This window comes from Balaenoptera musculus, chromosome 11, assembly GCF_009873245.2.
Source record: "Balaenoptera musculus isolate JJ_BM4_2016_0621 chromosome 11, mBalMus1.pri.v3, whole genome shotgun sequence".
Lineage (NCBI taxonomy): Eukaryota > Metazoa > Chordata > Mammalia > Artiodactyla > Balaenopteridae > Balaenoptera > Balaenoptera musculus.
Genome location: NC_045795.1, coordinates 22271590 through 22286238, shown reverse-complemented (window position 1 = coordinate 22286238; position 14649 = coordinate 22271590). Strand labels below are relative to the sequence as shown.

The 14649-nt window shown below is 40.5% G+C and overlaps 1 protein-coding gene across 1 annotated transcript; it reads left to right on the top strand.

Moving 5' to 3' along the window:
• Positions 1-2182: 2182 nt before the first annotated feature.
• ZNF311 (zinc finger protein 311) lies at positions 2183-14104 on the top strand. The gene is made up of 6 exons (XM_036869518.1): positions 2183-2988; positions 3293-3368; positions 6838-6929; positions 7269-7395; positions 8031-8135; positions 10765-14104. Exons 1-6 carry the CDS (start codon positions 2938-2940, stop codon positions 12339-12341), a joined length of 2028 nt encoding a protein of 675 aa, XP_036725413.1. The 5' UTR covers positions 2183-2937; the 3' UTR covers positions 12342-14104.
• Positions 14105-14649: the final 545 nt, after the last annotated feature.

Below are 14649 nucleotides of genomic sequence, written 5' to 3'. Positions count from 1 at the left end.
TACCATTTTTCTAGATTCCACATATACGCATTAATATACAATATCTGTTTTTCTGACTTACTTCACTCTGTATGACAGTCTCTAGGTCTATCCATGTCTCTGCAAATGGCAAAATTTCGTTCTTTTTTATGGCTGAGTAATATTCCATTGTATATATGTACCACATCTTCTTTATCCATTCTTCTGTTGATGGACATTTCGGTTGCTTCCATGTCCTGGCTATTGTAAACAGTGCTGCAATGAACACTGGGGTGCCACAGTTTCTTTTATTACCTAATATTAGAAGTAACATAACATCATTTCTGCCATACTCAGTCACACAAACCAACGCTGGTAAAATGTAGGAAGGAGCTACACAAGAGTGTGAATACTCTAAGGCAGTGCTCATTGATGGCCATTTTGAAGAATGGCTAACGTATCAGTGGCCATGGCACCTAGGGCACAACTTTTTACCCTGAAAATTAGCAATTAAATAGAAAAGTAAACATTTATTCTGTCTTTCCTGTTTGAACTGACATTTCAGGATAACCAAATAACCCTGAATTGATAGGTTAATGAGATAAAATTCTTGTTTAAAAAGGAATTCCAACTCATAAATGTGAAAAAAATATTGAATTAGAAAATCCCAGTTCTGCAATAAAATGGTTGATTCAGGCAAAGATCATCAGTGGATGAAACCATCCGATGAAAGGTTGATGAGGAGCTTTACATGGAGGGATCCAACTAGCAAGTGCTGATTCATTGATCAATCTTAGTATCACAAAGAGTGAAATAATCAGACATTATATGCCTCCTGATATAAAGCAAAAAGAAGTACGTAGCACCACGTAAAATGCTTACCATAAAGGTAAACCAAACTCTAAACCGTTAGAGCTAACATCTAGTTAACAAATACAAGTCTAGAGAAACAAATTAAATGAGGATGCAAACAGACAAAGCCAGCATGTGGAACATTCAGGACAAATGACCCAATTTACTCAATGCGGGGAAAAGTGAAAGATGGAGGAACTATTCTAGATCTAAATTAAAAGAGGATTAAGAGAAATAACCAAATAAAGTATGTAGACTTTAGATCTTGATTCAAAAAACCAGCGTATTTTATATATTTGGGAGATTTTAATATGGACTCAGTATTAGATGGTACCCAGGAATTATTTTAATTTTGTTAGGTGGGGTTAATGACATTGTGGTTCTGTTTTAAGAGATGCATTCTGAAGAACATGAAATAACACGTTTGGAGTCTGCGAAGGCTTTTTAGGGAAATTCCTCGACCAGCGAGTTGAGGTTTCCTAGAAAGTCACCGGAAATGATTATTGAAGGACTAGGAAGTGGAGCTGGAATAGATTTCTCTACTTTCTCATTTTTAGAGGAGAATGTCGGCAGGAGGGTCTGTGTCTTCAGCCAGCGTGGGACGGGACTTTAGCCGAGGGGCTCCCAAGCTGCCATTGGGGTCTCCGAACCCGCCGAGGGGCGGCTGGGAGGATCCTGGCACCACCACCTGGTTCACTTAAATACACCCCCTCCCTGGGGCCCGGGACGACTGGCGGGGGACGGGGCGGGGCTTTGTAGCCTGGTCCGCCGGGAGCTGGGGTCCGCCGCGGGTTCCTGCCCCACACGGGCGTTTTCCTCCTGCATTCCTAACTCCCTCCCGTTCTTCTTGCTCTCAGCAGCCTCTTACCCTTTTTTTTTTTTTTTTCCTTTTTTTTTCCTCCCCAGCATCCATTCGTACATTCATTCATTAAGCCAATTTCTAGCTGAGCGCCTACTGGTGCAGGCACTGTTTTAGAAGTTGGGAATACAGCAGTGAGCAAAATAGACAAAAATCCCTGCCCTCAAAAGCCTGGGAGCCTACATTTTAGTGAAGGGGAAATCTACGATAAACAATAGAAAGAATATAAGTAACTTATGCACCATGTTGGAAAGTGATAAAGTGCTATATAGGAAGGTAAGTCATGTCAGGATTGGAAGGAGGGGGTAGGCTGTAATTTTAAATAGGGGACCTAGAGTAGGTTTCCTTGGGAGGATTACGTACAAGCAAACAGTTGAAGGAAGCAAAATTATTCATCGTGAGGGTAGCTTGAGGTGGAGGGGACAGCCAGTACAAAGGCCCTAAAATGGAAATGTGCCTAAAGAGGAAGAGAAAGGTCTGTGTGACTGAAGAGGGTTGAATGATGGGGAGAATAGTAGGAGAGGTAATAGCACACCCTGTAGTCTTGTATGCCATTGTAAGGACTTCAGCTTTTATTTTGAATGAACAAGAGAGATGTAATGGGCACATTCTTTAGGGCCTTTTATGCTACTCTTTATTTTGAGTAAGATGGACCCATTGAGGGGTTTTAAGCAGAGAGATGAAATAATCCAACTTAAGTTTTAAGTGGCCTACTCTGTTGTATTGAGAAGAGGCAGGCGGAAGTCAAGGATAGAAGCAGGAGACCAGCTGGACGGCTAACGTAATTCTGTAGGGCAATGCAGACAATGGTGGCTTGGGACAAGATAGTGGCAGTGGAGGTTGTATTCTGGATACATTATCATTTTCAGTTTGTCTTCCCCTGCTCCCTCATCTCCCATAGATACCTCAGATTCTCAGTGATTCCTTCTTTTTGCTTTGGTCACATTCCTCTCTTTTCTCCTCCCTTCATCGAATATGCAGGAAAACAAGGTATGGGATCACCACTAGCTTAGTACTGCTGATGAACCCCAAATCCAGGGCAGTATTTGACACATCAAGCCAAAAAGCAGCTGCCCTGTGGGTCAGGAGAGGCCCTTTGGCTGGCACCACCAAGGCTTAAATCCCTGAAAGGAGGCTGGTATCCACTGGAGCCACTTCAAAACTGGTTGTCCAGGCAAAGCCATGATTGACTTTGGGAGCTGGATCCAACCAGCAGAGAAGAAACCGGGACAGTGTTAGAAGACTGGAAAAGAAAGCTGGGTAAAAAGATGCAGCAGGTAAAAAGAGGAGTGTCTGCAGTGTATCACAAGGAGGATGAAGTAAGTCCAAGAAAGGAGGAAAGCAGTGGGAGTGTGGTGGGCCTGGATTGACCTTGTGGAAGTTTTCTCCTTCAAAATACTTTTTTTCCTGGATGGACTGGTGATCATTTTACGTTATAGAACAATTGGATGCCATTTCTGTTTTTCATAAGGTATATCAGGGACTGAGTCCCTGATTTTCTCACCCCTCTTGGTAGTTCTGGGAGTTGATTTCCATGAACAGAACTTCATAGTTGGTTGCAGCTTCCCATACATTTTCCATCCCTCCATAACCTCTCCAAATGTATTCTTTTCCTTGCAATAGGTGGTGGTATCAGATGAGACTCCAGGACCATCAAACCAGCTTTGTATCCGTGATACCAGGCTCCTGCAGGAAAGAGGTAATGCACACAGGGTATTGTGGCAGGAGTTATGGCAGCTGAAAATGGGGCAGGGACACAGACTAGGTGGGAGATGCTTCCTGGGGCCTGGAAATATGCTCATTGTTGAGTATTTATAGGAAATCTGTTATTTCTATACTAGGCTTGGCTCGGTATTGAGAGGAACTAAATTATTAGGTTTCTGCCCTCATCTTAAACCAAATTTGGAAAAAATAAAGATTCATAAAAAAAGATTCTTCAAAGCAATTTATGAAAGATATTGAATGTATTCATTCACTTATTATATGTACAACTTTATGTATGATAAGTAGCTTACATATGTGTACATGAATATTTGCACATATAAAACTTGTGGTATAATACAGTAACTCCTCCCAACCACAATTTTACCAACATGTAAAATTTGAGTGTAGGTAATTTTATTTCTGTACATGTGTTAACCCTGAGATTTTTAAATTATAGTATAGGTATACCTGAGAAATAGAAGATAAAGCCATGGCAAAAGAAAGAGCAAAGGTATTGTCATGAAGCTTTGAGAAGAATAAAGGAAGATGGGGAAATGTGGGGCTGGGCTTTAAAAATGCTCTTTGGTGGCATATATGAAGAGAAAAGTGGGTAAGATTTGTATAGAAGTGGCTGATGGTATTTAACAATTCTGGAGTCATAAAATCAGACCCTGAAAGGCACAGACTTTTAGAGGACTAGGCCCCTCGGCACCCCAAAACTAGGCTTTTAGTATATATTACCTACAAAGAAAAAAAACGTAAAATGAATTTCTAAGCATATTATTGGAACTTCCAGAAGAGAAATCTTGAAATTTCCACTGTATAAGTAATCATAAATGAAAATTAATAATATAGAACATATTTATCACAAATTTAGGAGAGGTAGAAAATAATGAATATTGCTTAACTTGGTTGTTCATTTTATTTCATTTTTTTAAATATATATAATTTTATGGTTCACATCTGACCTGAGTATCCAAATACTCTTTTTCTCAAAAGATCTTGAATTCTCTTCCTATAGGTGATTTTCAGGGCCATAAAGTTTACAATTACTTAACATAAAATGTAAATGAGTTAATCTCACCCTGGATAATATCTATACACTGCTTTAACAAATAGTTTTGTTAGGGGCTGAATGTTTGTGTCCCCTCAAAATTCGTATGTTGAAGCCCTAACCCACACCCCGCAGTGTGATGATATTTAGAGGTGAGGCCTTTGGGAAATAATCATGTTTAGATGATGTCATAAGGGTGGGGCTCCAGTGATGAGATTAGTGTCCTTAGAAAAGGAAGAGACTGGAGCTTTCACTCTCTTCCACATGTGAACTCCCGCCAGGGAATTCCCCCAAGTTCATTTTTAACTTGAGGGCAGAAACTGACCTTTCAAATTCTGAGGCTAAAAAATAAAGTTTAAGAATCACTACAAAAAAAAAAGAATCACTACAGTGGGGGGAATTCCCTGGCGGTCCAGTGGTTAGGACCATTGCTGCTGTGGCCAGGATTTGCTTGGGGAACTAAGATCCCACAAGCCTCCGCGAGGCTAGGAAAAAAAAAATCACTGCAGTGGTTACCAGGGGCTTGGGAGAGGGAAAAATAAGGCGTTGTTGTTTAATGGGTATAGAGTTTCAGTTTTGCAAGATGAAAAAGTTCTGGAGATCTATTATGCAACATTGCGAATATTTTTAACACTATTGAATGGTACACTTAAAAATGGTTAAAATGGTAAATTTCATATTATATGTTTTTTACCACAATTAAAAACAGTTTTTAATGTAATGAGCACTTAGGGGAAAAAAAGCCATGACAAGGTAACAAAACTTTCCTAATTTATGAAGAAGATATGGTAAAAATCCAACTGGGACGTATATGGAGAGTTTGGGTTAAATAGGGTATGCTTTGTCAAAAATTTAAGACTTGTACATTTTACTGTATGTAAATTTTACTTCAAAAGCAAGAATGTAAACAAATATTGAACTCTAGTTAATAATACGTATCATAAAGTGTTAGGGGTGAAGTATGCTGATGTCTTCAACTTACTTTGAAATGCAACAAAATATAAAATGAATTTATGGACAGAGACAGGGATAGTTAGATGGACAGATACATGATAAAGCAAATATTGCAAAATGTTAATTGTAGAATGTAAGTGGTGAATATATGGATGTTTCCTATACAGTTCTTTCAACTTTTCTGTATATTTGAAAATGTTCATTATAAAATGTTGATTGAAAAAAAACCCAATTTGGAGGTTTAAGTTTATTGATGTTATAAGGAAAAGAACTGTTATGGAACATTTCAGAGCAAAACATGTATCTGCTGTGAGCTCTGTGCCTTCCAGGTGGTTTGGGAACTTTTTGAGACAAAGAGTTATAAAGTAACAGGCTTTCAGAGGAGATAGTTGGAAAACTGTATGGAACCCACAATGATTGAACACAGGCCTGTTCTTGATCAAAAGCTAAGGGTGGCCTAGACCAAAGAAAAGTCTTCTTGGCCTATTTCTGTGGAAAGAAGCCAGTTTACTCCTAAATTGAGGTTTTGGTAAAATTGAAATGATAGTTTTAGGGTCCTGAGGCCAAGGGGTTATCCTAGAGACTTACCAGTAGATGACTTCAGACCAGAAAGGAATGGTCTTGGACTTGGGAATATGTTGATTACTATCAAGAAAGATAAACCACCATAAACACTGAAGCTACAGAAAGGCTGAGCTGGATTGCAAGGAATAAAACAGGGCCCCATTAATCAGTAATGTGAAACTGTACTTCTTGCCCAATCCATATGAATTATACCTAGTCATGTGTACACTCTGAGAAAGTTTCTTTTGCATTTTAAAAGCTGTGTGTGCTATACTATACTGGGAGAGCAGTTGGGGGGAAGCAGAATCACTTAATACTAGGGAATTAACAGGAAAGAGACTCAGAATCAAAGGGGGAAAGTGATTTTCTCTAAGAAGAACAAGGGAAAAATGTTTTCTAGTAAACTAACTTGAGTTTGACCAGCCATTAAGTTACCTAAAGAAAAAAGCTTTGGACCTATCCCTGGATATTTCTGATCCATACCTCTCCTTCATTCCTTTCCCTCCACCTCCACCCCAAGTCTTTTTGGGCAAGATGACTTCATCGTTCAAACACAGGAAGCCAGGTTATCGTATAAGCTGGGAGTCGGTGATCTGGGCCTTTTGGGGAGGGTGTAAGGTATTCTAGGATGAAGAGAGACCAGAGAAAAAGGTGTAGTAGGTGAGAGAGAAGAAGAACGCACTTACAGTTGGCTTGGCTGCTGGCCAGAGCCTGATACCCCAAACTGGAAACTGAGACTAGGGGAATGATGGAGAAGGAGGATACTGTAATGCAGTAGACTTAATCCCTAGGTTAGAGCTTCAGAAGCTTCTACATTTGGGGAGGAGAGGATGAAAGCGGAAGGTTTCAACACTGTGCTGAATTGACTCTTGGCTTATTTCTCTTCTCTCAGCTCTGCCATCTCCTCATTGTCCTGCCTTTGCCGAAGATGGACGCCAAGGAAACCTGCCAGGAGCAAAAATCACACTGATGAGCCAACTCCAAGTGAGCTAAGGCCCCTTCCTTCCCTCCTGGAAATATATCACTGCCTCCTAAATGTGGCCTTATTTTCACTGCCTTCCCTGTCTATGCACCTCCCAAGTCCAGGTGCTCCCTCTCATAAGGGATACTTTGTTGGGTGACAAACCATTTGTGGGTTGTTTCCTCTTTCGTTATTTTTTGCTACGGAAAGCTGATGCTACCTTTCACCTCATCCCCAAATATACACGAAACAGTAACAGCCTTTAGCTTCCATAAACCTCCCTACAAATTCCTTTCTTCTGCCTCTGTTTCCTGAGGGAACTTTGGAGTTTTCTCCAGGACAGCAGGGACATATTGTTTCAGGAGGCAGTGACATTTGAGGATGTAGCTGTGAACTTCAGTAATGAGGAGTGGCAGTGTCTGACCCATGCTCAAAGGGACCTCTATAAAGACGTGATGTTGGAAAATTATGGGAACGTGGTATCACTTGGTAAGGACTTTCCCTGCACTTGGCTTAGTACTTTCTCCCTTCCTTTTTCTTTTAATTGCTTTATTTATTGATGTGTATGGGGTCTCATATTGAAAATCAGAGCTCTCATTCCATATCATCAATATCTTCCCCCAAATTAGTTTTGAGTTGCCCCGGTTACATAGCAAGATAATTTTCTGGCTAACCTAGTTGTTGTTTTCTGATTCTTTGCAATGAAACTCTCCCTGGGTAAAAAGGAGACACTTAACCTCTGTTCTCCCTGGATTCTTGCCTCTTCAAGCCTCTCATTTTCCATTAAATGCTCTGTATTCAGCTCCTAGTCATGAACTCCTTCCTAGCGGCTGAAAACAGATTAACCTCCCTCTACAGACTCCCATCCTCCTAAAGAGAACAGGGAAAATACAACCAACTGACTATTTCCCAGAATCTCCTTCTTTGCCCTTCTGAGTATTGACTTTTCTGAGAAATTTCCTAGACCTGTTCATTTACATGTTACCAGACCCCTGAATAAACCCTTTTCTCTACCCAAATGAACATTTCTTTCCTGTTTCCATATGCAAACAGAGGGGTCAAGGTAAGCGTTAGGACAGTTCTCTGTTGCTCTACACACTGTCTTCTTCCTTCTCAACAACCAGGATTTCCATTTCCTAAACCTCCTTTGATCTCCCATCTGGAGCAAGAGGCAGAGCTCTGTGCTCAGGATCGACAGGCCAGGGAGTTCCTGAGCTGCTTCTACCCAGGTGAGTGCCAGAGAAGCTGTCAGTCCCCTTCTGTGTTCCATGTGACAAAATGGTTATAGAATGTTCTTAGTGGTGGGTCATCCATCCTGAAGGGCCCAGAAGGATATCTATTTAGGAAATCTTAAGGCAGAGGAAACAAACTGTTTGGATAATTATTCTGTCATTATCTAATTGGCTGTTTTCAACCTATCTAATATAGGCTTTTTGCAATTTAGTCCTCCAAAAAGGCTCAGACAATTCATCTCCTCTCTGTGTATCATTTACTCCAGTGCTCAGAGAGCATTGCCTTTCTGCCTCCAGTTGTTTTTTTTTTTTTTTAGGACCTTCCCCCATTTGGAGACCTGAGCCTTTGACCCTTGCCTTTTCTATTCTCTCTTACTGTGAAGTTAGTTAGTTTCTCTCATGGCTTCAGCTCTTAGCTCTGATGCAGATGCCTGCCACATTGATAATGCTAACCTTTACCTCTTTCCTGGGCAGCAGTCTCATGTTTCTAACTCCTGGTTTTTATTTGAATATCCCATTGTCATCTGGAAAGCAACCTATCTAAAGTCAAATTCATCTCTCCCTCCAAGGCTGTCTCTTCATTAAGCTCTCCCTATTTCTATATCTGGTTCTACCTCTTTCTTACCTTGTCTTTCCATTTCCTGAACCTCTTATCTAGTCAGTCATGAAATATTACCAGCTCTTCATTCAAACTATTTTCTGTATTTGTCATTCAAAAAAAAACTTGTCCTTTGTTTATAGGCCAACTCCAGCTGCTGTATCCACAATGCCTACTCTTCCTTCCTCCCTTCTTTCCATCTAAAAAACATTTCTTGAGCAACTATCATATGCCAGGTACTATACAAGGTTCTAGAGATATGCAGTCAGGTAAGATATGGGCGAGCCCTGAGTTACGGAAGCTTATTTTCTAGTGGGGAAGGCAGGTAAGTAAATAAGTAATTATATAGTACAGTATGGTGGGAGTTCTTGGGATATGTAGATAGGGATATGTACCTGGTATATACAAACATAGAGGAGAAGCATCTAAATCTGACCTGGGGGACTAAAAGACTGCAGAAGGAATGACAACTGAATTAAGTTATGTAGGATAAGTGAGGTCATTTAGCTGAAGGAAGAGCAGAGGGGAATAACAAGTAGGAAAGTACTGAGGAGTAAAAGAATGTGAACTGTGAATAGTTCAGTGTGACCAGAGCCAAGGACATGGAGTAGCCAGTGGGGACAGTACAGGAGCAGTAGTCAGGGACAAGATCATGATTGAATGAGTTTTTGATAAACTACAGACCTTTAACTTTATTCTTATAATAACAGCTAAGATTGATTAGGTACTTATTTTGGTGTTGGAAGTGCTTTGCATACATTGACTCATTTAATTATTGTGGATAGTCTAGATCCCATTTTATAGATAAAGCAACTGAGAGAGGTTACAACATCCTCCCAAATTTGCACAGGTATTAGGTGTCAGAACTAAGATTTGAACCCAGACAGTGAGCTGGGGCTCTTGACTGTACACTTTACTTCCTTTCTGTCTGGTTAACTATGGAGTGCCATTGAAGTGTTTAAAGCTAAAGAGTGATGTGATTAGATTTGATTTTTAGAAGGAATAATCTGGAAGCAGTGTAGAGGATGGATTAGAGGGGAGACAGACTAAAGGACGTTTGAGGGTTATTAAAGTTAGCTGGTGAGAATGCACTGGCAGTAGAAGTGAAGAAGATGGGATAGAGTTAAGAGATAATAAGAGATTGATTTGGACTCTGGTTACCAACTGTAAAAAGTAACTCCAGCTAGCTTAACCAAAAGAAAAATAATTTATTATTCAGGGTGTGTCATGGAACTTAAGGGCAGGTATACATGAGGCTCAAGAAGGGATTGGAATGCCATCAGGCCACACTCTCCAGCTGTCTTCTCTGCTACTCTGTGGGTCTGCTTCATTCTCCTTTCTTGGCAGATGGATCTTCTCTGCTTCTCAGTCCCGATGGCAGAGCATTCCCTCCCCTACACGACATACCATCCCACCACCACTGGTTCTCAAATTTAAGTGCTAAAGCTCTAGCTATCTTCAGAGCCTGGCCTTATCTGCTTTCACATCATGATTCCAAAGTTCATGAAGAGAGAATCTGGCCTGGTTTGGATCAGGTCTTGCCCAGATCTAATCTGCCCTACCCAGATGGGTGGAGTTACACCACAGAAATAAGGCTCTTCAGGGCCCACTCTCAGGAGCAAAGCAGACCGATCCCTAAAAAGGGGGCTGCACTGGCACTTCAGCACCCGCTTTGCAGCTCACTTCACAGGTAACATTTATACAATGTTAGTGAGTATATATGAGAAGTTGAGGATGATTTCCGGTTTCCTGTCTTAGGTGACTATGTGTATGAAGTTGTCATTCACTAAACTAGGAGATTCTAGAACATGAGTAGATTTGGAAGGATTTTTGTAAAGTTTACTCAGTTTTAAATATCTTAGTACTTTTCAGTAGTTCATCCTATTTTGACCTTTGCCATAACGTTAGCAATTTTTCAAGCATGGGAAAGTCAGTTACTCTTCCAACAGCTTAACCATTGCTTCACCTCTTCCAGCCCACTTATTTCCTTTCCTCTGAACATCTGACATTTTAATTTTCTTGTTTAAGTATCAGCTGCCAAGACACGGCCGGAGAATGAGAAGGCAAGTTCAGAACAGGAGGTTTTTGAAAATGGAGAAGTCTGCTGGGTGAAATTTAAAAGTCTCCTAAAAGTTGTTTCCCAGGATCCAGAAGTTGGAGAAGTTTGTGTACAAGATGTCAAATTAGAGAATCAATGGGAAATGCCTATGAGGAAGAAACTGAGAGAAGAGAAAGAACGCTGTGAGAAAGTGACCTTCAAGAAAGGAAAGAACCAGAAGGTACTTAGAATAAACTCAAAATGTATTCCGTATAGAGTTCTTACAGAAAAGAAACTCCATGAATGTGCCAGGTGTGGCAAAAACTTCAGCTGGCATTCTGACCTAATTCTCCATGAGCGAATTCACTCTTGTGAGAAACCCTATGTGTGTAATGAGTGTGGGAAAGCATTCAAGACCAAAAATCAGCTTTCTATGCACCAGATAATCCACACAGGGGAGAAACCCTTTAACTGTAGCCAGTGTGGGAAGGCCTTCAACAGTAGATCAGCTCTTTGCCGACATAAAAAAACGCACAGTGGGGAGAAGCCTTACCAGTGCAGCGACTGTGGGAAGGCCTTCAAGACCAGGAACCGTCTTAGGATGCATCAGATCATCCACACTGGGGAGAAGCCTTATGAGTGCAGTGGCTGTGGGAAGGCCTTTCAGTTTAAGCATTCCCTTATCATCCATGGCAGAAGCCACACTGGGGAGAAACCCTATGAGTGTGAGGAGTGCGGGAAGGCCTTCAGCGGGAGTTCAGACCTCATCAAACACACAAGAATCCACACTGGGGAGCGACCTTATGAGTGCAGTGAGTGTGGGAGGGCCTTCAGCCAGAGCTCAGACCTAAGCAAACACACAAGAATCCACACTCAGGAGAAACACTGTGGGTGCCCTCAGTGTGGAAAAGCCTTCAGCAGCAAGGCAGAGCTCACCAAGCACAGAAGAATCCACACTGAAGAGAAGCCTTACAAGTGTAAGGAGTGTGGGAAAGCCTTTCGTCATAACTGTAAACGCAGGACTCATGAACGAGAACACACAGGGGAGAAGCCCTATCGATGTGGGGATTGTGGGAAAACTTTCCAGGATCGACACTGCCTTACCATCCATCAAAGAATCCACACTGGAGAGAAACCTTATAAATGTTCAGAGTGTGGTAGAGCTTTCAGTGGGAAATCAAACTTGACCAATCATCAAAGAATCCACACCGGAGAGAAGCCTTACAGATGTGAGGTGTGTGGAAAGGCCTTTCATCATAGTTCAGTCCTGAGGCAGCACAAAAGAATCCACACTGGTGAGAAGCCATTTACCTGCAGTGAATGTGGCACATCTTTCCGTCAGAGCTCAGCTCTGATTGGACACAAGCGAGTTCATACTGGGGAGAAACCTTATGAATGTGAGGAGTGTGGAAAAGCTTTCAGAGTGAGCTCAAATCTTACTGGACATAAGAAAAGAAAACATAGAGTGTGGGGAACCCACAAACTTGATGAGAATGGGAAATCCCTCTCTCCAGTAACCAGTTCTCAGACCTTTTCATTCATCAATATTTTGACCACCAACATTTGAGGGTAGTGATTCTGGTGTTTACACTTTCTCATTTCTCCTTCTACTTCTTATACTGGTCCCTCTTGTCTCCTGTATTGGTTCTTCCTGGTTCCCTGACCCCCTAATTGTGAGACCCCACCAAGCCTTTGTCCTTGACCTTCCTATTCAGTGTCTCTTCAGTGAGCACATTCACTTCCAAGGCTTTGTCTATCAATAATAGTACTGTAATATTAGATACTAGTGCTTGACACATGCCAGGCACTATTCTTTACAATTTTTAATCATTTAATCCATACAACATCCCTATGGGATGAGGAAATTGAGGCATAAAAAGATGAAGAAACCTGATGTAGATCACTTAACTAGTAAATTCTGAACAAATGCCCACTGAATGCTTAGACTTACCTGAGCAATTTCCATAATCCTGCACCACATCTCTTGGATATGAAGCTATACCTCAGTTCAGCACAGAACATTTTTTTAATTGATAAACATTGATCATCTTTAGCAAGTTTTGCTTTAACTTAAAGCCTGAATGGTACTTCTGCTTAAAGGATCAGAATTGCTGAGATTCAGTGGGGGAAGGGAGGCAGGACAAGGGCAGATTTTAAAATTACAGATAAGTAGAAGTCAGGTATACACTGCTCAAGCAGCAGTGTACGTATGGAAAAAGCATGAAGCCTGACCCACTTTGTTATAAATACACTAAAAGTTCTTCAAGATGTTGATTTCTTAAATATTTGCTATATCTGTTTGCATGACATATGAAATGCTGTTTCAAATAGATTAGTAAATTTATATCTATCTTTTCAAGTCTTTCAGTATCTAACATCTATCCTTTCTCTTGCGAATGTTATAGGTCCTTACTGCAGACAGAATTAAATACCCACATGCAATAAGGCTGTTAAAATAGAAATTGAAAATCCTAGAAGAGGATGCAAATGTGTGTCAACTTAATTAACATAATGACCATAATTGAGAATTAAATTTACTTCTAAGTTCCCTGACTGGTAAAGAGATGAGCAATGGGTTCCCCAGCATTTGTCAAAAGTGTTTTACAAGCTAATGTTTTTTAAAAATAAGTTTGAGAAATGCTGGCTGGGTGGAGGTTTTTATTCCCTTAAAGACTTCTCAGTGTTTATACTATGCTAATGTCCTTTCTGAATCTTAAACAAAGGAACTGTAAGAAGCATTGCTTTCCCAAAGTGATGGACGAAGGAATTCTGTTTGGAGGAGCACCTTCATGGACTCTTGTTTCACAGAAAACATCTTGGGAAATGGTTACACATTATCTAATATGGACAAGGAGTCCAAGATACACAATTTTCTAGTAACAAATTCCAAAGGGAATTACATGGCTTATGATACAAAAGACAGATTAAACATTGTTTCTTAAGTTCAGTTTCTACAGGAAATTAGAGCATGTTCTTTATATGGCCATTTCTTATATAGTTTGTTGAAGAAAACCAAGATGAAAACATTTAGGATATAACTCTAAAATTGTTTCTGTGGAGGATGACACGCTGTATATGTGGCTTTTGGATGATATAACGTGACTTAAGGACAGAGTTTAGGCTATGTCTGGAGAATTGGCAGTGCTTTTCCAATCTCTTTTGACTGCAAGGACCCCTTATTTGATGATCAATAAATTTTACCAACACTCTCTCCCTCGTGCATACACACACTACAAGTAGTTGTACTTTAATGCTTGATGGCAAAATGTTGTCATGTTCTCCTAGAAAATCTGAGGTTTTGTTAATTACAACAGCATGTATATGCTTTTGGAAAATGTATACACATGTTCAGGATGGTTTTTTTACCCACAGGCCATGAGGTTCATTTGGATTTTGGACTCAAAGTCCTTAGCCCATCATGAGAACCCTCCAGTGTATCCTTTCAAGTCACTTCTTCAGTCAGTCTTTTAACAGAATCTGGCAAGGTTTCAATTCCAGTTTAAATTCTGGACAGTCCTGGAGTGTTGATGTTTTGTGTTATTGATCAGAGTCATGTTCTTCAGACACCAGTTAACTGGAGGGGGTGGCAGGCCTGACATCCCACTGTGAAAGTTGAGAAGCCTCTGTACTGAGCCCAAATAGAACACTTTTAGACTTCATCCTCACCAGTCCATCTTCAGCATGACCATTGTCTCCCTAAAATATTCCTATGATCTTGACACCTGCTTTTTTTTAAAGTTTTATTTATTTTTATTGAAGTATAGTTGATTTACAATATTTTGGTTGTTTTAGGTGTACAGCTGCTTTTAAAACTCCCAACTGACTCTCAGTCCTGCAGTAAGAAATCCCAAATTACTATCTTGAACTCCAGGAAT